This window comes from Pelophylax lessonae, assembly GCF_965119305.1.
Source record: "Pelophylax lessonae genome assembly, chromosome: 5".
Taxonomy (NCBI): Eukaryota; Metazoa; Chordata; class Amphibia; order Anura; family Ranidae; genus Pelophylax; species Pelophylax lessonae.
The window spans coordinates 389,748,267-389,772,950 of NC_138772.1; the positions used below are offsets into that span (position 1 = coordinate 389,748,267).

General features: G+C 41.5%; 1 protein-coding gene across 1 annotated transcript in view; it reads right to left on the reverse strand.

Annotated features, from left to right (window-relative positions):
- The window catches only part of LOC309557016 (A-kinase anchor protein 7-like), a gene marked incomplete at both ends in the record, with an annotated part of 168,277 nt that overhangs the window by 53,166 nt on the left and 90,427 nt on the right, over positions 1-24,684 (reverse strand). Inside the window, one exon of the mRNA XM_082259619.1 lies at positions 6,787-6,944. Coding sequence (XP_082115745.1) covers positions 6,787-6,944 — 158 coding nt within the window. The remainder of the gene's footprint in view (positions 1-6,786; positions 6,945-24,684) is intronic.

Sequence of the window (24,684 nt, forward strand, 5' to 3'; positions counted from 1 at the left end):
TATGCTTGATCCTGAAAGCATATATATATATATATACTGTTGGATTGTAAAGAAATCACCACCTGATGTATATTGGTATATTTAAAGGAAATCTTTAGTGTAAAAAGAAATACTGGACATACTTAAAACAATTACACATAAAATTGACAGTTTTATGCATTTTCAAGATCTAAATTAGGAGGAGGTCTCAAATTTCCAAATGAAGGTCCAGATTACTGTCCTTCAGACTTTAAGGGGGCCAGATTTTAGCCAGTGGGGGTAGAAAATATCCTGGTTTCAGTAGGAATATACAATGCCTCAGGCTTTGTGGTCAGTGAGAGTATAGCAATTACAGTATATACAAGGAGGAAAATAAGAAGTGTAAACACGAAATCAAGATGGCTAAAATCAACTTTGAGAGACAAATAGCGGAGGATAGTAAAAAAAACCCAAAGAAATTCTTTAAATATATCAACAGCAAAAAAACTAGGGCAGAGCATATTGCACACATAATTAACGATGATGGGAGGATGGTTACAGAGGACACTGAAAAAGCAACCGTGCTGAATTCTTTTTTCTCGTCAGTCTTTACGCAGGAAAAGGAGGGGTACACTGACCATGACTGTATGGTTAGTAGTAATACACAGGACTTGCCACTATGGCTAACAGAGGGGGAAATCAGGGAAAGACTGGATAAACTTAACACAAACAAATCACCAGGCCCGGATGGCGTACATCCGAGAGTGCTCAAGGAACTCAGTATGGTTATATCTAGACCACTGTTCCTGATCTTTGCTGACAGTATTAGGACAGGAGATGTACCAGGGGATTGGAGGAAGGCTAACGTGATTCCGATATTCAAAAAGGGCCAGAGACATATCCCGGGAAATTATAGGCCTGTCAGTCTGACATCAATAATATGTAAACTTTTGGAGGGGATGATAAGGGACTATATCGTAGAGTATGCTAAAGACAACAACATCATCAGTAGTAACCAGCACGGGTTTACAAATGGGCGTTCTTGTCAAACCAATCTCTTAGCATTCTACGAGGAAGTGAGCTGTGAGCTAGATAGGGGGAGACCAGTGGATGTGGTGTACTTGGATTTCGCTAAGGCGTTTGATACAGTTCCCCACAAGCGCTTAATTTATAAAATAAGGTCTGCAGGTATCGACAGCAGGGTTTGCTCTTGGATACGGAATTGGCTAAAAGGCCGTGTCCAAAGGGTAGTAATAAACAGCGCATACTCAGACTGGTCTGAGGTGGTAAGCGGGGTCCCCCAGGGCTCAGTCCTGGGACCAACCTTGTTCAATTTATTCATAAACAGCATTGAGGAAGGGATCAGTAGTTCGTTATCAGTTTTTGCAGATGACACAAAATTGGCCAGGGCAATAACTGCACAGCATGAAGCAGATATCCTACAGAATGACCTGGACAAAATTACGGAGTGGGCAACGACATGGCAAATGAGGTTTAACGTAGAGAAGTGTAAGGTTTTGCACTTGGGGACCAAAAACATAAAAACACAATACACGTTAGGAGGGGAACCCTTGGGGGAATCAAAAATGGAGAAAGATTTGGGAGTCTTAGTTGATGATAGATTAGGCAACAGCATGCAATGCCAAGCGGCAGCTTCCAAAGCCAACAGAATATTAGCATGCATAAAGAAAGGGATGTATTCCAGAGATAAGACTATAATCCTTCCACTTTATAAAACTCTGGTCCGACCGCATCTGGAGTATTCTGTCCAGTTCTGGTCGCCAGTCCTCAGGAGGGATGTGTTGGAGCTGGAGAAAGTCCAGAGAAGGGCAACTAAACTGATTAGGGGGTTGGAGGACCTTACCTATGAAGAGCGGCTGCAATCGCTCGATTTATTTTCCCTGGAGAAAAGACGTCTGAGAGGGGACATGATAGCAATTTATAAATATCTTAATGGGGATCTCAGCTTAGAAGAAAAGCTGTTCATTCGAAGGAATTGCATGAGGACTCGAGGACATACAATGCGATTAGAGGAGAAGCGTTTTAACCTCAGGCAACGTGGGGGGTTCTTTACTGTTAGGGCTACAAGATTGTGGAATTGTCTACCACAAGAGGTGGTTTCTGCGGGTAGTATGGTGACTTTCAAAAGACTCTTAGACTTACATCTCAAGGATCAGGAGATTGAGGGCTATGTTAGATGATTACAGTCACACACACCTACACAGGTTGAACTGGATGGACTATTGTCTTTATTCAACCTCGCCTACTATGTAACTATGTAACTATGTAACTATGTAACTATGTAACTATGTAACTATGTAACTATATATATAGCACCTTTGGTCAGTAAAGGAAATAGCACCCCATCATTGATATCATGTTGGAGGAATAGTGCTCCATCATTTGTGTCAGTAGCAGGAATTATGACCCACTCTTGGTTTCAGTGAAAACTTTATAACCTCTTTTCCTCCATAATTGCAGTCATGTAGGAGTTATATATATAGGATTGAATACAAAGTATCTGGAGTGGTGTGTGGATGTGTTCCCTTGCGTCACATGTCACAGATACTTCTTGAGTTAGACATGTGATGGGTGCACGCCGCATACGCATGACAGGAGTTATAAGTGGGAATATACTATCGATATTAAGGTATAGAGATATAGCCAATAGAGGCCAGCATGGGGCAGGGGTTCAAGATTTTTAGTTTTTAAATGTGTTGTCATTTATAAATGTTGTATATGGTGTTTATATACTGTATATGTACAGTAAAAATGAGTTTTTGCATACACAAATGGGAGTTATGAGTAAGAGTACATTATCATATTAGGATTATAAGTATATGTAAGTACCCCTTTAAATACGTTTATATGAATTTATAACAATAGAGAGGAGGTTGAGTTTATATCCATCCTGAGGTGGTTGGCTATTGGGAACAATAGTGCCCAAAGGGATGGATAAAGGCTAGCAAAGGGCCGCATTTGGTCCATGGGTTTCAGTTTGGAGACCACTGATCTAAACTAACCAAAATGTTTTTTGTCCCCCATCTGCTATTGATGTGTTATGATATCATCATACCAAGATCCATAGAGCTTTCTAAGGCCCTGAGAATACAAGTTGTAGATGTGTACAAGTCTGGCAACGGATTTAAAATACCAAATAATCTGAAATCAGTTTAACTATAAAGAAAGAAATCTGGCATGAATTAAAAAAAAAAAAAAAAAAAGTTAATTTGTCCAGAACTGGTCAGTTCAGCAAAGCCAACCCAAGAGGTGACAATTTGATGCTAAAAAAGGCTCTAAGAACCCCAAAATTTCATCATGGGGTGTTCAGGTAACTCTTGCAAGAGTTTGGGTCTTTGTGCATACATCTACAATCTGAAAGTGATTGCTCCGTTTTAATCCGCATGAAAGAGGTCTTAAGAAAAGAAAAAGTCTGCAATGTCCAAAAACAACATTTAGAGTAAGATTACAATTGTTTGGTCGCAGTAACAGTAGATAGGTCTGCATCCCACCAAAGACAGTAGATCAAGAGAAGTACCTCATAACAACCATTCAGCATTGTGATAGAAAAATGGTTTTGAGGTTGCTTTGCTGAATCAGAGCCTGAGCAGCTCGCAGCCATTTAGTAAGCTTTACATTCTGCATAATATCAAAGTGTACTAAACGAGAATGTAAGACTATAGGGATGATTTACTAAAACCGAAGAGTGCAAAATCTGGTGCTGGGCTGCATTAATACCAGTTAGCTTCCAGGTTTTTTGTCAAAGCTTAATTGAACAAGCTGAAATTAGAAGCTGGCTGGCTACCATGCATAGCTGCACCAGATTTTGCACTCTCCGGGATTAGTAAATCATTCCCATTGTGTTCAGTGGCGCAGCGTGTTTTTGTTAGGTATATTTATCTTGCTTCACTGTAAACAGTGTGGCTGCATTTGTTGTGTTAGGCAAATCTAGCTGTGCTCACTGTAACCAGTGCAGCTGATTAATTAGGTCAGTTCAGTGTTTTCAGCTTCTGCTACTTTGATATTTCATTCTGCTTTCCAGAGAGTTCTGGAACATAGCTGTGGAGCTATGCAGATGCAAGTATGAATTTTTATGCAGCCTTGATCATTCCCAGGGAGCAGAGCCCTAAAGGCTGCTGGGAGTCTGCATAAATACTCTTTTGGGTCGTTCCTGCAGAGGATCAGTCCAGCCTGGAGGGCTATAGGGCTTTAGTAAATCGACCCCTATCTGTCCAAGAGCTTAAGTTGAACTGGAAAATCTTTCAAAATGATAATGATCAGAAGCACACTAGCAAATCCACCAAAAAAATAGTGCAAAATGATTATTAAGGAGCTATGGACTGCTCTAGTTATAGTCCTGATTTGATTCCCATTAAACTGTTGCAGGGAGATTTTAAAAACAGGCAATTCATGCAAAAGAAACCCACAAATAACTTGAAACTGAAGGATTTTTGCATGGAGAAGTGGTCAAAAATGTTGTTGAGACAATGTCAGAGACTTGTGGACAGTTATGCAAAATGTCTACATAATGTCGTTTCTGTTAAAAGTGACAACAGCAGACTTTGATGCGAAGGGTTTTTCCACTGCAAACTATTAACTTCTATTAATATTTTTGTCCGAATATTGAAAAGGCAAAAGTATATTTGCCTGTTCAAATAAGTTGAAAAAGTCCACAATTTCCAAAAGGTGTACATATTTTTTCACACGACTGTACATAAATCGCTCAAACAAAAAAAGGTACATAGTACTGTTGTGCCTCCCTTTGTTGCAGAGTGAAGTTTGAAAACCTTTGAACAGGGGCATTTCAAGATTCCTAATAGACCAGGGGCATTTCATAGATTTGGAATGCACAGCTTACGTGACGTGGGACGCAGGTGGAACGCAAGCCGGAAGTCTTCCCGCTCGCTACCCTGCAATCGGTTTGCACCGATACCCACGCTCATGAGCGGCCGCTCTCGGCCTTTTTAATTGGCAAACTCCCTATATATAATATTTTGGCTTATATTGCTCTAAAGACCCTGTACTATTATGCTTTTTATCCAATCTGGAAAATAAAATTTATCAAAGTTACTACACTATCCGGAGCTTTTTTTGTCTTCCTTCATACCTGGCCTGAGGTGAGAGGAGAGAGAGGGGGAGCCCGCCATCCTACCCAACCTTAGCAAGCCAGGAGGAGACTATCATAGTCTGGGAGGCTACCCAAGCTTGGTTGGTCTTGGTGCCATAAGGCATACATGACCCACGCTATTTGGTAAGTGATTCAATCTTACCATTTGTCACGGTGAAAATAAAAGCTACGCTGAGCACTACAGAGCAGATTGAGAAATCACCACGCTGAGCACTTGCACCTATTGTTTGGAATAAGCACTGTTTGCACAAGAGACTCACTGTATTTATTTAATGGATTTTTTATTGGATTTTAAACTTTGAAAATATTTTCTGGACTTTTTTTCTTCAATATTTCACTACAGTCACTTTATGAAAATTTTTATATGAATTTTATATACGGAATAATTTATATTTATCACCATTATCACCTTATGAAATTTATGTATGAATTTTTGTATGAATTTATGTATGAATTTTATGTATAATAATTTATTGAATTAATTGATTATAGCAAGCGCTAGAGGTAGCCATTTTAGACTACTTACCTGCAACACGTATACCCTTTTTCTATAGCAGCTGCTACAAACGCACAACTTTGTATTTATTTAAATTATTCACTATATTAATTTTCACATACCTACTCACATATTTATTCTGAACACCGGGCGCGGGGCATATACCAAAGTATATTCCTTACATAACTGAACCGAAATTAATTGATCTAATAACTGTATTGTCACATTATGATGACAAAATAATAGATGAACTGAAAATAAAACTAAATGATGTTCCAAAATTGTATAAAAACAGCGGGGTTGATTTACTAAAGACAAATAGACTGTGCACTTTGCAAAGCACAGTTGCTCCAGAGCTTAGTCAATGAGCATCCAAAAATGCTGTTTTTTTTCCTGGCACGGGATTTGATATTCTTTGCAAAGTGGAGCTTTATCTTGTTTACTCAATTCTGGAGCAACTGCACTTTCAGAGTGCAATTGCACTTTGCAACGTGCACAGTCTAATTGGCTTTAGTAAATCAACCCCATAGAATGTACCATCTCCATACCCTGGGCACTCAGAAGACCTGGGGCACATGCCTGGGTGCCAGGGTCTAGCAAAACCCCTGCTTTTGACACTATATGCATGCTAGCTAAAAGGGAAGAGGCATCATGAACAAAAAATGAAAATGCTAACATTTTCAGATTTTTAATACTAAAATCATCCCATTAGCTTATGCTGTAGATGCATCTTCCAATGTGTAACACATACACCACTGGTCAGTGCACATGAACAAGGTAGAGAACAAGCTTATTGAATTATCTATAGGGCAGTTTTTAGGGAAGCGTATGCTCAGTGTATGGTAATGTTGCAGGCACTAGAGGGATCATAGTGATGAAAAAAGAAGAGGATGTGTTTCCTATGTAGTCCAAGGACATGGAAGGAGTAATATATGTGTGAGACAATTACTGCCTATATTGAAAAGTATTTGGGTAGAAATTTGGAGATGCAAGTAAGGAACTATGTTCAGTTTGTGTTTCGAGGACACCTAGATGAAAGATAATGGCCTGTGCTGGCCGACATAGTACCACATATATACTTTGTATGCAAGCAAGCTATCCAACAAATAAACCAAGGAAAGTTCAGCATAGCTGAGAGGGCATGCTGGGATTAAGTTCTCTGTAACTGACAGTAGCAAATTGCCACAGATGATTCATAATGTACCTGCAATTCTGCAGAGGAGTTCTTGTGCATTCTCTGTAATCTTTACGTAAAGAACTTGGTCTTTGAACTGTCCGATTCCATGAAGTGTCAGTCTTAGTGTTTCACCTTGCAGCAGCTTCTCTACTTTTTCCTTACTTTGATGTAATGCTGAGACAGCCCTAGTAGAAGAGAATAAAGACATAGGGGTCTTTAAACAGTCTTTCAAAATCTAAGTTTTAAAATAAGATAGTAGGCTGAATTGAAAGTTTCTTTGTATGGATGACTTTCCAGCAGTGTCCATGCAATTCTAGGTTTCTTACCATTGAGAAGAAATGCACAGCTTTACAATTAAAGTACAAGTACTACTGCTTGTACAACAGCCATAAAAATAGCTCTTTAATGCTGGGAAAGTACAAGCGCAATATAGATTAACCATTTCAAATGTGTAAATGATACTTTTTTACTTTCTACAGCACCAATTCCAAAAAAGTTGAAACACATGGATTTGTAAAGGTACTGACTGGGTAATTGCATGTACTCACAAACCATTGTTATCGGGTGGTGGTGTTCGTCGGCATCAGCTCTCGAGGGTGTTCTGTGCTCAATCCAGTTGATAACTGATTCAGGGTCTTTAAGAAAGTGGACTCACCCACCACCCACAAAATGAGCTGAGTATAGCATGGCATACTTAATATGTTTCACCCTGAGATAGAGTGTTGTGTCCAGGAATCCTGTGCATTAATTCTGCACTTCAGCAGAAAAGTCAGGGAAGATGGCTATTTTCCCAATTGTGGAATGGGATATTGCCTTTCTCCCTGGTAAAGTGAAGGATGGTGTCTCAGTCTTTGTAGATGTAGTTGAAGGCCTCTCGACCATAGGTGGTGATCAGCAGGTTTTCTAAAAAGGAGGCTGAAATGGAGCTCCCTGTGCCCCCTGGTAGACCAATAAATCAGAGATTACTGCAATTTATTCCCCAGGTCATCCTGTTTCTGCATAAGCTGATGTAGCTGTTGTTGCATGGGGTACAAAGAGTCCTGCAGTGGGGCCAGGGCTTTCTCCATTCGACGGATTCTAAATCCCAACTCTAAGTCTGCCTGAGTTTATGGAAATCTTGTCTGATCAGGGAAATGTCCACCTTTATCTCTTCAATCTTTTTAGTAAGAGTCACTTGGCATGATGATATAGCATCTAGCACCTTCACTGTGCCTGATGATGATTCGTCAGTCTAAGGAAGATGGCCCATCATCTTCTCCAGCCTGTTCTCAGTCTTGTTGTCTGAACTTTTTCAGCTTAGAGCAAGTCTTCAGTGCCTTATGAGGTGGGGATATAGTTAGCAGATGTGTGGAGACCCCAGGGAATGGTAAAGTGAGTGAAGGCGAAGGGTAAGATTGCAGGATGAAAGAGAAAAGGATGAACCGCAAGCGGAGCTCCTCTAACAAGCATCCTAATCCATGCCGCTCCAGGCCATGCCCCCTCAGTTTAAACATTTAGTGCGTTTTCTATTTTTTATTATCAACAAAATATGGGTTTAGGAGATTTGCAAATCCTTAAATTCTGTTTTTATGTAGATCATACACAGGGTCCCAACTTTTCTGGAATTGGTGTTGTTCTACATGGGTAAGAGAAACTTTATACTTTAGGATGGACCACAAAAACCACCTCAGTATTGCAAAGCATCAACGTTTCTTTAGTTTGGCATTCATGAATTCAATTAGGATTCTTGTAGTTTTATATGTAAATGGAATATTGTTTGTAAATCGATTAGGACAGCTCTGTGAATTCTGAAACCTGGCTTTAGGCAAAGCAGACATGGACTAATACTCTTCAAGGATATGATTAAATGGTTTCATGGCTTTTTTATAAATTGGGATTGATTCATCATATTTACTTTGCAAAGTGCAATTTTCACCTAACATACTCAATGAGATGAATCAAATTCACCTTGCAAAGAACACACAAATACATGGAATTAAAAAAAAAAAGCTGCATTTTTGATTGCATATGATTTGAGTATTAAAGTCAGCACAGCTTAACTGCATTCTCGAAGCAAAATGATTTTCACTTAGTGTAGTAAATAAGGTAAAGCTATGCTGGCTTTAAAAATACAAGCATATGAAAAAAAAAAAAAAAAAAATCAGTCTTTCAGTTTGCCTTGAAGTGGATTGGATAATCTTTGCAAAGTAAATTGGCTTCACCTCTTTCACTAACTCCAGTAAAAAATCACTGTAGTGTTTCTTTAGTAAATCAACCCCACTGAAGTATATCAATGCAAACCATACATTTTGGCCTTGGCAAAACACTAAGTTTGTGAGTTTACCAACTGGTAGCTTTAGAAAAATTCCCTCATAGTTCCAAGGACAGTATATTACACACACACACGCACACACACACACACACTATATACACATACATATACACACACACATACACACATACATACCTCACTCTAGCTGGTGTGCTAGGGTACATAGTTTGTAGTGTAGGTACATTTAGCCTGGCTGAGAGCAAGGCTGGGTTAAATCTGGGTCAGGCTGGATGACTCATAAAACAGCACCTTTGATACCTCCTCCTACTTACAGGAACATTAGAGAAGCTTCTAGAAGAATGGGTATGAGGACTCCTGTCCCGAATGCATGGGAGCAGGTGTGAGGACAGCGGGAGAGTGTACAGTCCAAGAAGACTGAGGGAAGCAGCCAGGTGGGCCAGTGAAAGGGGCAGATAGGCAGGCTGGCAGGTCTGACTGAGTACTGTGTTGGATTACCCATCAGTGTGCCAGCGGGATATTTGCAAGCTAGTGTGCTGGGGGAAGGAGGATTATATATATCAAATGTATATAGGAAAGTTGTCCTTGAAGAGTTTTGCTAAAGTCAAGTGGGCATCCCATAATACCCCTATCCCCATCCAAGTTTAATACTCTCATTAAAAAAAAATAAATAAAAAGCAAAGTTGCTGGACTGTTTCCTGACTCAAGTGTGCCATTTGGTGCGCCTGGCTGTGCAGGGTAAGGGGATCCTTATTCAGCAGCGGCTCCTACATGGGGTGCACTACATACACACACACTAATATAATCAGTCCTGAAATGATGCTGTTTTTATTTATCCTTTTGAAAAAGGGTTTTTGTTTCTGATGACCCAAACTAGTTGCCAACCTCTATTGTTCCATTTGCTGACTTTTAAAACATCTTACTTTTGGCATTAGGGAAGCCAGCCCATTGACATTTCTGTTTTGGCAAACAACAGCAGCATAGGGCTGGTAGCTGTGATCAGTCCCGACAAAGGAACAGAATATTCCCTAGAAGTGTAGTGGACACATACATCTGACGCTCTAGAAGGGTAAAAAGCTTCTGGTTAATGCCAAATTAACTAAATACTAAAATAATACTATCAAATATTTTAATGTTTGGTCCAAAATGCGTTTGCACTGAACTATACGATTTTATACATATATACACACACAAAAAAGAAAATCTCAGTTTTGGGTAAATGCTGGAAAGTTAAATGGTCACATTTACCCAGGTCTGTCTACCTTTTTAGAAACATAAAAAAAAAAAAAAAAAGGTCTTTGAGAATTAAACAGGAATTGCAAGGTGTAGCTGTAGGGTGCAACCCAGAACTTTAGCAGCAAAGTAATATTTGCAAAATGCTCTTTTACCATTACAGAATGCAAGTACTACATGCAATGTACAGCTTTAGTTTGGAAAACAGGTCTTTATAATTATTAGTTAACATTGAAAATGGAAATACACATCTGATGAAAGCAGTCATTCAACTCCTGTTCTAGCTCTAGAGCAGTGAACTTGAAAAGGCTAGCAAGTGAAGCAGCTTCTCAGAACAGCATATGATCTAGGAGTCAGAAAAATATGGCTGCTTCTATTAGAACCTTAATCTGTCATGGCAGCAGTCAGATGTCGATGATGCAGGAGCCAAATTGGTAGCACGTTTTGGAGGCCACGTTCTGCCCCATTCATCTCTCAATTTATCTTATATACAAATACATTTTGGCATTTTACGTGGTATGTGTGTAGCTATTTATTTAGGGGTGTATGTTTGTGCATACGGCATAATATTATTTTACACAGATGGTTTATATTCGATCAAATATCCATTATGATACAAAGGTCCCTTCAGCTTCTGCTCTATTTCAGTATGATTTAGGCATTGCTATGTTTTTCCTGAGTAGAACATACCATGATTCAGGGCTTTATCTTCTTTAATACTATTAACTCTTATGCTATTTGTTTTGTTGACATTAGGTTTGGTCTGCATTTGTGGTCTCTTCACAATTCTCATCATGATTATCAGTACCTATAAAAAAATATACATTTTAATTTATGATCCATTGTTTACATTGCTATTAAACTGCAAATGTTTATTCTCCTCTTGTGTCAGTTAGGATTAATATTTCATATTATTCCACTACGCAAATAACCTCTCTTTGCGATTCGCAAGGACGAGTCACGCATTCTCCTGCAGCCATTACGGCTATACTGGAGAAATACTACACAGAATTATATGCTGAAGTCTCTACAGACTCGGAGGCAGCAGTAAAATTATTAAATACCATAAACCTCCCCTCTCTCTCTGAGAATCAAATAGGCCTGATCAATGCTCCGATATCCCAAAGCGAGATAAATAATATTATTAAAACATTAGCGAATGAAAAAGCCCCGGGACCTGATGGCTATACGAACGGATTTTATAAAAAAATGTCGGATAGACTGCTACCCTATCTTACATCTCTGTTTAATGAACAATGGACGAAAGGCACTTATCTGCCAACAGGGTATGAATCATATATTAAACTTATCCCCAAAAAGGGTAAAGATATTTACACCCTGGATCGTACCGTCCAATTTCGTTATTAAACATAGATGCGAAGATACTGGCTAGGTTGATAGCCACCAGAATAGCCGGGATTTTACCATCTCTCATTCACGAGACACAATCAGGCTTCGTTAAAGGCCGATCAGCCACTTTAAATATCCAAAAGGTTATAGCAGCCATGGAACATGCAAAGGCAAACCCGATGAAATCAATGGCTATAGTCTCTCTTGATGCAGAAAAAGCCTTTGACACATCAATCTGGAGTGGCTTTTTCTGAGCTTGAACAGATTGGGTTTCTCAGGATGCGCCTTGGAATTTTTGCGAGCTATGTATGATAAACCAATAGCCAGAATCGTATCTTCAGCGGGGATGTCTGCACCTATATCCTTACATAAGGGTACGAGACAGGGATGCCCGCTCTCCCCGATCCTTTTCAACCTCGCCTTGGAGCCCTTATCTAGATATTTTCTGGATCTGGTCCCAATACAGGGTATCCAAATAGGGACCGAAGAAATAAGAATGGCACTATTTGCCGATGATATGCTGATTTTCACGTCTAACCCTCAGGCCGATTTAAAAATTATACAACGTACTCTAAATGACTTTGAAAAACGTACAGGTCTTAAAGTAAATTATAATAAGAGTGAGGTTCTTTCACTTACTTCTTCTTTTATACTCCACTGGGATACATCCTGTCCTTTTCCTCTCGTACAGTCATAGATTACATACTTTGGAATTAAAATCGGCAGAGATCTGTCTTCATTGTATTTGTTAAATTTCACCCCATTGTTTGAAAAGATAAAGAAAGAATTGCGCATGTGGCATAAATTACCCCTGTCATTCTTTGGGAGATGCCACTTGATTAAGATGATCAGCTTCCCATGCCTATTATTATATCAGTTACAAACTATACCGCTTCTACTGAAGCATAAAGACATTCAAACTTTGAACAGCTTTTTCAAAATTTATCTGGCAAGGCAAACGCTCGCGAATTTCGCTGGATAAGTTGCATCTCCCAAAGAACATAGGGGGGGCTGGTCTTCCAGACGTTAGACTGTATAATCTCGCATGTTTGTTGAGATATTGGCTGGACTGGCTTGTGGAGGGAAACTGCTATACTAATAACGCTTTGGAGGAACAAATAGCTTATCCTTGGAGTTTGGCGGGCATCCTGCATAGCAAATTTTCATCTTTACCAAAAATTATACAAAACCACGTCTTGCTAAGAGATACCTTTATAGCCTGGAGGGAAACTTGTAAGAAACTACATGTACCACTAGGTATTTCAAAGTATCTACCATTGGTCGGAAATCCAATGTTTCCTCAGGCAAGGGACCACCTAGCCTTTGAATATTGGAAATCTAAGGGCTTGGTGAGAGCATACTCTCTGATACAAATGGAAAATGGGACTTCCAGACTTCAATTTAAATCTTTTCAGGATCTTGCTGCAGAATATGATCTCCCTAAATCTCACTTCCTGGCTAGAGTTGAGCGGACACCTGGATGTCCGTGTTCGGCCGAACTTGAAAAAAAAGTCCGGGTCCGTGTCCCGGACTTTTGCCAAACTTTTCCCGGACACCGAACCCCATTGAAGTCAATGGGGACCCGAACTTTCAGGCACTAAAATGGCTCTAAAACACCAATGGAAAGGGCTAGAGTGCTGCAAATGGCAGCAAAACGTAGTTAAGAGCATGGCAAGTGCTCTGCAAACAAATGTGGATAGGGAAATAACTTAAAACAACAAAAAAAAACCAGAAAAATAAAACAATGTTCTTCATCTCTAAAGGACGAGGCCCATATGGAGTAGGAGGGAGGTTGAGGTGGTGGTGGATGCGGCGGTGTCATAGGCGTGCGCACAGGGTGTGCCGGGTGTACCTGGGCACACCCTAATCACCTAGGGCACATAGCATTATCGCTCTGTTTGCCAGTGAGGAGATGGGAAAGATCTCCCTCGGACCTACTCTGCTCTATTTCACTTTGCCAGCAGGGAGAGTAATGTATCGGGGCCATGTACATGTAGGCAAACACATGCATGTGTATTTAAACTTTGGGGTGCACACCCTAATGCAATAGGCTGCGCACACCTATGGGCGGTGTAGGTGGAAGCGGCGGTGGAGGAGGACCAGGGCCGGATTAAGAGCATCATGGGCTTGGTGCTGAGGATTTTGAAGGGCCTTAAGGGCCGTGGCTTGGCATGCACCCAGAGGAGGAAGGGTGCAGCCATGCATGCCTAATTCAACATGGGATGCTGTCTCTGAAGCCCATAAACACATCCATGCATCGGCAACTGTCCCTCCTTGTCCGGCCTTCGTGCTGTGTGGGGAAGTTCTGAGGGAGCTGCCTGGGGAAGCGAGCATAGAAGCCAGACTTCTGTGTTTACAAGTGACAGAAGAGCGGTAACAGTGAATATGGCCAACCCGGGGCCTATATTAGGTAGGGGCCTGGAGCTGCAGCTCCAATAGCCCCTATGTTAATCTGGCCCTGAGGAGGACGAGGTAGCCAACACTGCTTTTTTTCAGAAATTTTAAATGAGGGTACACCCCAAAAGAGTGAGAAAGAGCAAAAATAGAACAATGGCTGGGTAAGGTCGGTATCCATCGCTATTCTGCACAAGGTACGGAAAAGTCCCGTGGGATCCATGCCTGGTTCATTTTAATGAACGTGAGCTTGTCCACATTGTCTCTGGACAGGCGGCTGCGCTTGTCTGTGATAACCAGACTTGTATAAAGTATTCAAAACTTCTACTTGAGTAAAAGTACAAGTGCTCGATCAAAAAGTGACTTGAGTAGAAGTGGAAGTGCTCGCAGAAAAAGTTACTTAAGTAGAAGTACTAAAGTATTCAACATTTTTTTTACTTAAGTATTGCAAGTAGTTTTTTCAAAAAATTTGCTACTTAAGTACTAAAAGTAAAAAAGTACCAGTAGTTTTGAAAAAAAATTTCTACTCAAGTACTGAAAGTAAAAGTACAAGTACTGTGTTATGTAGTTATTAAAGAAAGAAGTCAAAAGTTTGAACATCATATTGTTTTTGATTATTTTGTCGGGGTTATTGGGGGTTGATTAAAATAATAATAGGTAAAAAGAAAAATGATTTTAAAAGCCATGTATATTTCATATTATGCATATAAGAGATTCTGAACAGGATGGCGTCCATCTTGTTTTTAAGGTGAAACAAAGTTCATATATACTTGTTAAACAAAATGTCTCTCACAGGCTTACAAAGGGTCTATGGTTTCAACAGAGATCTTTGTATTTCTATGTAATCGTAAATAAGATCCCTTTTGACATCTCGATCAGATAAAACTTAGTCAGTCTGACGCTATGTTAAGGGGGGATATCTCAGTTTGTCTATAAGTATATAACAATGGACAATACCCCAGTATATTCTAGCAGACATTTAAAGATGAACCATATAAGTTTTTATAGATACATTATCATATGTGAGAAGATATTAGCTATAATTATGTCATTATATTATGTAAGGCATATACATATATATTTAGGAATGTTATATTCCATTTTGGGTTTATATTCTTACAATAGTAATCTTTCTTAGAATACATTATGTTTAAGTGTAGGACAGATGTATCTCGCCACTAATTACCTCATTTCAGAGAAGTTTGTGTCGTAAATATTCCAAACCTAGACTAGATGCCTGACAGTTATGTCAGAATCCAAATAAGTAATGGCTATTCACTAGCCAGAGGTCAGAGAGGTCATCAGATAAGGACATGGTGGTAAAAGTGTTAAATACAAAATCTAATGAACGGTACGATACTGCCCTCTGGAGACAAAATACCAGGTGCAGTCTTGAGATAATTTCAGATTTCCATATAAAAATATTATATTGTGTTAAATAATATAATTATTGAAATGGCATTACTTGCCAAGATGAATAATGGAAATACAGGTGGACATTTATGTATGTACTGGTAGTCTGGACAAAGTTTTATGTTGTGTTTTATGATTAATCTTACATATAGAGGAATCATCCTTAATTTTATTAGACCAAGTATGGAGTTAATTATAAAAAGGGGTGTGTCTCTGACCTCACTAGTTTAGGTATAGAATATCCCGACCAATTGGGATAATGTTTCATCCCTCTGGGTTTTACTTATGGTAATTTTTATAGCTCTTTGTTCTTACCATATAAAAGACCAACCCAGATATGAGATAGACACATCACTTTACACTACTGACAACACACCTCACACTTACACCACACACGCTATTACATTTTTCAATAGACTCATGCAGACATACTTCCTGGTCCATCATTCATCTGAAACTTGGAGGAAACTCCTCCCTCACTGGCATCCATCTTAGGACTCTGGTAACACCATCTTAAGTGTGGTAATTATGCCTTGCTGTATTATTTGATTTTATTCAACAATTGTTTATTCTTTCCTTATATGTTTTATATTGCATATTTAAGGGTAATGAGATTACAATCCCAGCCGTATAAGCCATAGTAGATTTTTCTCTAAAAAGCTGATTTTTGTTTTTATACATTTTTATTAATATCAGATTAAGTGCATTATTTGCAATTTTAAGTCTTCCGTTTTGCACGGCTTATTCTCATTTCATCTGCAGTGGAATGACTTTGGCTATGTGATTCGCAGACCATTGTAGTCTGTTTATATAGAACATTAATTTATGGCTTATACTATACCTGGGAAGAAATGGTAATCTTGCTTTTACTTTGGTTTCACTTTCACTTTGTTTTAGTTTCACTTTGTTTTAGTTTCACTTTCATTATTGAGCTAAACATCACATTGCATTGATTATTTGAAGTTAGTATTTTTTTTGTAGAGTTATCTTTTTATGTCACTTCCTGTTTGATCATATATTGTGCTTACATGTCTGGCGAATAAATATTTTTATATATATTCCACACTGTAGACTGTACTCACTAAGATTGGTATATGCTTTTAAAAAGAAATTAATCAATTAAAAAGAATTCACAACATTGATTTATGGCAATAGGTGAAGACTCTCCTTTTTCACAGATCTTTGCTTATTAACCATAAATAAATACACTGCTATATTCAGAGCAGTATAAATATTCTGACATAAGTACGAGCGCAAGATATTTATTATTAAATATTCTTACAATTTCAAATGATTTATTCAAATGATTAACCTAAAGGACAATCACAATTCCTTAGGCTGTAACTTTTTGTAAACAAAAAACAGATAAAGTATGTCCCTCCCTTCCCCTTTTAAAGCATCTACCTTTTAAAGCCAGGGGTGGTCTCCTTCCTGAGCTTCCTCACTCTCACAGCCAGGCAGATCACTTGAAGTTGAAGGGCCAGGGGTGGAAGGTGGTGTTTTTGGTTCGTCCATCTTTTTAGCTGATCAAAAGGCAGAACAGGAGCATGCGCAGTCTTCTTAATCACGGTTTCATTTGATTTGCTCAATTGATGATGATGTGCCAGGCCAGCTTCATCAAACCTTCAACGCTTAAAGTGAAAAATGCATCAAAAACTACTAACAAAGTGGCTGTGCTAAAAATGCTAATAAAGTGCCTGCAATTATATATATATATATATATATATATATATATATATATATATATATATATATATATTCTTCTTGTATTCAAAATCATCGCCCACAGTATCAAAAATAAAGTGACATGTCTGTGCTAAATGCAGTGCAAATTATTCCCACAATGTAAATTTAATTCATATAAAATATATATGACAATACCACAATAAAATAAGTTGTGATTGTGAATAAGTTAGGTGCAAGTTTAAGTGTGTAAACTAAACTTTATAACGAAAAGTCCATAACTGAATTCCAGTGTGCAATCTAAGAAATGCTTGTCACTTGCTGTCAGATGCTTCCACCTTTCTTCTGGGATCTGCTCAAGTAAAGTGGTGGACTGGATAGCCTCTCTCTCTGCCTCTCACCTTAGTAGACTGGCACTGCACTGGTTCAAAAAGCTGTCTATATTATTTTCATTATAAGAACTTGTCAGAACATGCTTCCACCACCTGTCCTTCACACTAGTAGTGCTCATTTGCTTTGCTCAAGTCAAGTGCCACTGCCAGTGGCCACTGCAGTGCAGGCACAGCCGCACAGGCAGAGGCAGGCCGCAGGAAGCACAGACACCACCACAACACAACACTTATGGTCCATGGACCATGGATGGTCGGATAATCATCATAGCCGTCAGTCTCACTCTTCTTGGTTCAAAAAAGCCACCCATGACCCTTGTGTATATAATATATTAATATTTTATATTGATTATTTGATTCTCAAATGGCACATTTGCCATGGCAAGGATTAGGCCCTCTCCACGGTCCACCTCACTCACCTCATAGAGAAGAAGATGAGATAACGAAGAAAATGCTCCGAGTCCCGCCGCCCGTGTCACAACTCCTCTCAGTAAGGGCCCTAAGGGGTGGAGTCTGAGTGACACACAACACGTCTAGAGGCAGAGACCTCGAGCGGGAAGATGGCAGCACGGCTCCTCCAGTGCGGTCTCTTAACTTGATGATCATGACAGTGATTCCGCGGGCCGCGGCGCGATCGAGGCTGTGGGATTGATTGAATTGAGTTGTGCTGCCTACTGCTACACGCTACCTACTACTACTACTAATTTGTGAGTCAGTATATTTTATTTCATTTTTATATATAAAAGCGGTATTGTTGAGCACTACTAGCCACTAGATCTCCTGGCTGTCACTTTGTCACATGTTGGGGAATCACAGCGGCTCGGCTCCAGAAGTGGCGGGTGTCCCCGTCATCCTTCCAGGGCCGCCAAGAAGTTCATCACCTAATCTTAAGTTATTAATATCTTATGAGGAGAGGACCTATGGGATTGAGAATTGAAATAATTAAATATATATGGCTTTTTGAACCAGTGCAGTCAGTGCCACAGTGCCACCCAGACGCTATCCACCAGTGCCACCACCATTAAGTGTGTTGGTCGGTCACTCGAGCACTGAAGGAGGTGGAAGCATCTGACAAGTGAAGTGACACTTTAGATTTGCACACTGGAATTCATTTATGGACTTTTCGTTTACACACTTCAACTTGTTGCACGCACCTGACCTAACTTATTTCATAACTTATTTTATTGTGATTTATTGTCATATTTTATATGAATTGAATTTACTGTTACATTGTGGGAATAATTATTTTCACTGCATTTAGGCTTTAGCACATTCATGTCACTTTATTTTTGATATTGTGTGGAGTGTGGGCAGGGCACTGGGGGCAACAATGATATTATATCGATTGCACAGGCACTTTATTCGCACAGCCAAGTTGTGTTTGTTAGTAGTTTCTTGATGCACTTTAAGCGCTGTAGCACAATTTATTTGTTTGTTTCATATTTTCTTTTTATTGGAAAGATTTGGTATAGCAGCTTTTATTATACACAGCCTTTATTTTCGTATGCGCTGATTTACAAATGACATTATACACATTTTTTTGAGCTTTATGTAACCTGCCATCTACTGTTCTGGCAGTGGTAATTTTTTTAAAAGTAACGAGTAACTATGCAGCACAAAAAAAAATACTTGAGTAGAAGTATCGAAAATCATCGAAAAAATGTAGTGAAGTAAAAGTAGAAGTAGGAGAAAAAAATTCTACTCTAGGAAAGTGCAGATACCGCATTTCGGTACTTAAGTACAGTACTTAAGTAGTTCTACTTCGTTACTATACATCTCTGGTGATAACGCCCCCAGCCGTGCTAAATACCCGTTCAGATAATACACTGGCTGCAGGGCACGCCAGCACCTCCAAGGCGTAAAGGGCAAGCTCAGGCCATGTGCCCAATTTGGAGACCCAGAAGTTGAAGGGGGCAGACCCATCATTCAGTACGTCTAGGTGTGTGCACACATACTGCTCCACCATGTTGGTGAAATGCTGCCTCCTGCTAAGACGTTCCATATGAGCTGCTGGTGCTGCTGTTTGTTGTGGCGTGCTGACAAAGCTTTTCCACATTGCGGCCATGCTAACCCTGCCTTCTGAGGTGCTGGCGGTGCCCTGGTTGCGTTGGCGACCTCTTCCTCCTCCTCCTCTGCCTTGTGCTTCCACTGTGGCCCCGCTGTCAGGTGGGAATGCCAGCAGCATCGCGTCTACCAGCGTGCGCTTGTACTCTTGCGATCGCGCTCCAGTGAGTGAATTAAGGACGGTACGTTGTCCTTGCAACGGGGATCCAGCAGCGTGGCCACCCAGTAATCAGCACAAGTTAGAATGTGGGCAACTCGGCGGTCGTTGTGGAGACACTGCAGCATGTAATCGCTCATGTGTGCCAGGCTGTCCAGAGGCAACGAAAGGCTGTCCTCTGTGTGAGGTGTATCGTCTGTGTCCTCTGTATCCCCCCAGCCACGCACCAGTGATGGCCATGAGCTGGCCTGGGTGCCACCCTGCTGTGAACATGGTTCCATCTCCTCCTCCAGCTCCTCCTCCTCCAGAACTGTGCCCCTGCTGGACAATTGTGTCCCTGGCGTTTGTGTGTGCAGGAACCCACCCTCGGAGCCCCTTGTGAATGACTGCCCTGAAAGCCTTGGAAATGTTACCTCTTCATCCTGTGCCACATCCTCTTCCATCATCGCCCAAATTGTTTTTTCAAGGAGGCATAGAAGTGGGATAGTTAAGCTGACAACGGCGTCATCGGCACTGGCCATGTTGGTGGAGTACTCAAAACAGCGCAACAAGGCACACAGGTCTCGCATGGAGGCCCAGTTATTGGTGGTGAAGTGGTGCTGTTCCGCAGAGTGACTCACGCGTGCATGCTGCAGCTGAAACTCCACTATGGCCTGCTGCTGCTCGCACAGTCTTTCCAGCATGTGCAAGGTGGAGTTCCACCTTGTGGGCACGTCACATATGAGGCGGTGAGCGGGAAGGCCGAAGTTACGCTGCAGTGCTGACAGGCGAGCAGCAGCAGGGTGAGAACGCCGAAAGTGCGCACAGACGGCCCGCACTTTCTGCAGCAGCTCTGAAATATCGGGGTAGTTTTTAAGGAACCTCTGCACCACCAAATTCAGCACATGCGCCAGGCAAGGGATGTGCGTCAAACCGGCTAGGCCCAGAGCTGCTATGAGATTTCGCCCGTTATCGCACACCACCAGGCCGGGCTTGAGGCTCGCTGGCAGCATCCACTCATTTGTCTGCTGTTCCATGCTCCTTCACAACTCCTGCGCGGTGTGTGGTTTTTCCCCCAAACAGGCAAGTTTTAAAACTGCCTGCTGTCGTTTACCCCTGGCCGTGCTGAAGTTGGTGAAGGTGTTACGCTGTCTGGATGAGGAGGCGGTAGAGGATGAGGAAGCGGAGTAGGAGGAGTTAGGAACAGGAGGCAAACTGAAGCGCCCTGCAATCCTCGGTGGTGGAAGGACATGCGCCAAATTGCTATCCGCCTCAGGCCCATCCGCCACTGCATTTACCCAGTGTGCCGTTAGGGAGATATAACGCCCCTGACCGTGCTTACTGGTCCACGTATCGGTAGTTAGGTGGACCTTGCCACAGATGGCGTTGCGCAGTGCACACCTGATTTTTTCCCCCACTTGGTTGTGCAGGGAAGGGATGGCTTGCCTGGAAAAGTAGTGGCGGCTGGGCACGACGTACTGTGGGACAGCCACCGACATAAGGTTTTTAAAACTGTGCGTCTCCACCAGACGGAATGACAGCATTTCAAAGTCCAAGAATTTTGAAATGCTGGCATTCAGGGCCAGGGATCGTGGGTGGGTAGGGGGGTACTTCCTCTTCCTCTCAAGTGTTTGGGAGATGGAAAGCTTAACGCTTCCACAGGACATTGTGGAGATGGTTGGTGACCCAGGTGGTGGTGTTGCTGACAGATCGTCTTGTTTGCTTGGTGGCAGGTGCCGGTATCACTACAGATGTGGATGGAGCGGCCGAGACTGCAGCCGAAGAGGAAGCAGGATGAGCCAGAGACGTTTCTTGGTTTTGAAGGTGTCTACTCCACTGCAGCTCGTGCTTTGCACTTAGATGCCTGATCATGCAGGTTGTGCTCAGGTTGAGAAGGTTTATGCCTCGCTTCAGGCTCTGATTGCTCAAGGTGCAAACCACTCGTGCCCTGTCATCAGCACATTTTCTAAAAAACTTCCACGCTAGAGAACTCCTTTGAGCTGGCTTTGCTGCTCTCGTTCCCTTGCTGCATTGGGCAGTAGCAGGCGTAGTGTCTAGAGCACGGCCGCTCCGCTTCTGCACCCTGCTCCCTCTTCTGCTGTGCTGGTGGCTCTGTGCGACCACCGCCTCTTCCTCCAAACTACTCGGGTCACCTGCATGACCTTCATTCCATGTGGGGTCGAGGACCTCATCATCCTCCACATCATCTTCCACCCAGTCTTCACCCCTGCCCTCCTTGTCGGTCTCCACAATTCTGAACGCCGCAGCAGTTGGCACCTGCGTTTCGTCATCATCGGAGACGTGCTGCGATGGTCCTTGCATGTACTCACCTTGAGAAATAAGTGGTTGGGCATCGCTGCACTCAATCTCTTCCACTTCTGGGGCAGGGCTAGGTGGATGGCCCTGGGAAACCCTGCTGACAGAGTCATCAAAAAGAAGAAGGGACTGCTGTATGGCTTGGGGCTCAGACTGCTTGCCAGATTTGCAAGGGGGTGAGGTGAAAGACAGTTGGACATCGGCTGCAGGTGCCAACTCTGACCTTTCTGCAGTAGACTGGTTGGGAGACAATGTGAAGGAACTGGAGGCACTGTCAGCAGCAAACCAATCTACTATCGCCTCTACGTGTTCTGGCATTATCACTTCTAGAAGCGTATGATGCCCTACCAAATACTGATGCAGGTTCTGTCGCCTACTAACACTTGAGGAAGGTGTTTCACTTGTGCGTGTAGCTTGCACAGATCGACCACGTCCTCTCCTTGCAACAGGAGCTCTACCAGCAGCACCACGACCCAGGCCACGGCCCCTATTTGACGGTCTCCTCATATTTCTGTAATTTATGATCTTGCCCTAGAAAGGTGTTTATTGAATAGCGGAACAAAACAATAACAGTATCGCACGGGTGTATCTCACAGTCAAATATGCAAACTATGCCGCAATTTAATGTTTTTTACCCCAAAAGGGTGTATATTGAATAGCGGAATAGGAAAAAGGATAAAAAACGGTGTATCTCACACGTACAAACACAGACTAGGCCCCAATTACAATTTTTTGTACCCTAAAGGCAGGATGAGGACGAGGAGTAGGAGGAGTTGGGAACAGGAGGCAAACTGAAGCGCCCTGCAATCCTCGGCGGTAGAAGGAGATGAGCCAAACAAATTTAAAAAGGTGTATCTCACATGTACCGATACAGACTATCCCGCAATTTCATTTTTTACACTCAAACAGGGTGTATATTGAATAGCGGAATAGGACAAATTTTACAAAACGGTGTATCTCACACGTACAAACACACACTAGGCCCTGATTACAATTTTTTGTACCCTAAAGGCAGGATGAGGAGTAGGAGGAGTTCGGAACAGGCAGGAGGCAGACTGAAGCACCCTCAAATCCTCGGCAGTATGAGATGCGCCCCAAAAATTGGAAAGGTGTATCTCACACGTACCGACACAGACTATCCCGCAATTTAATTGTTTTTACCCAAAGGTGTAGATTAAATAGCGGAATAGAAAATATCAAAAAAAGGTGTATGTATCTCACACGTACAGAACCTGACTAGACCCCAATTACTATTTTTTGTACCCCCAAAGGCAGGATGAGGAATAGGAGGAGTTCGGAACAGGCAGCACCCTCAAATCCTCAGAAGTATGAGATGCACCCCAAAAATTGGAAAGGTGTATCTCACACGTACCAACACAGACTATCCCGCAATTTAATTGTTTATACCCAAAGGTTTTTATTGAATAGCGGAATAGAAAATATGATATAAAATTGGTATGATTTATCAATAGCACATGTGAACAGCAGTGTCTTGTATCATTCAGCTCTGCTGCAGGCTATGGAGGGGAAAAAAAAAAATTCCCCTTTTAAGTTTGTAATTTTTAACTAGATTAGTACAGACTATGCCATAATTTAATTTTTTTAACCCAAGGCTGTATATTGAATAGTGGAATAGAAAAAAGTGTATAACTTTTGAAATCTCTCAATAATAGCACATGTGAACACTGAACACAGCAGTGTATTATCACAGTCAGCACAGCACAGCACTGAAGGAAAAACGCTGCACACAGTGACTGATAGAAAAAGACTTTTCTCCCTCCTCCTCAGTGGGCAAAAAAGATTGTGTTCACTGCACCCCACACACAGCAAAATCGATGTGGACCACTGACACCTGCCTATCTCCAGCCTCTCCCTAAAAGGATTGATAAGATCGGTCACTGCAAACCCCCCCCCCCCCCCACACACAGCAATATCGATTGTAGAACACTGACCCTAAAAATCAGCAGCCTCGCCCTAAAATGCCCTACAACTCGCCCTGCCTAACACACTCCGACCTGTCCCTCAATAGTGATGTCGCGAACCTAAAATTTGCCGTTCGCGAACGGCGAACATCGGCAAATGTTCGCGAACCGGCGAACCGCCATAGACTTTAATAGGCAGGCGAATTTTAAAACCCACCGGGACTCTTTCTGGCCACAATAGTAATGGAAAAGTTGTTTCAAGGGGACAAACACCTGGACTGTGGCATGCCGGAGAGGGATCACAAAAAAAAAGTTCTTAAAAATTGTAATTTTTTGATAGAGAGCCAATTATTGGAAAAATTAAAAAAAAAATAAAAATAAAAAATTTCTTTGGATTTAGCATCTGGGGGGTCTATAAAGTGTATCTGTGAAGTTTCAGCTCTGTAGCATGTCCGGAACCAGAAAAAAATACGAATTAGGGTTAGGGCTAGGGTTAGGGTTAGGGTTAGGGCTAGGGTTATTTTTATGGCTAGGCTTAGAGGGTTAGGGTTAAGGTTAGAGGGTTAGGGTTATGGTTAGAGGGTTAGGGTTAGGTTTAGTGTTAGGGGCTAGGGTTACGGTGAGATACTTAGGGTTAGAGTTATTAGCCCTACCCCTACCCCTCTAACTCTAACCCTAAGCACTAAAAATAACCCTAACCTTAGCCCTGACCCTAACCCTAGCCCTAACCCTAACCCTATTTTTTTTCTGGTTCTG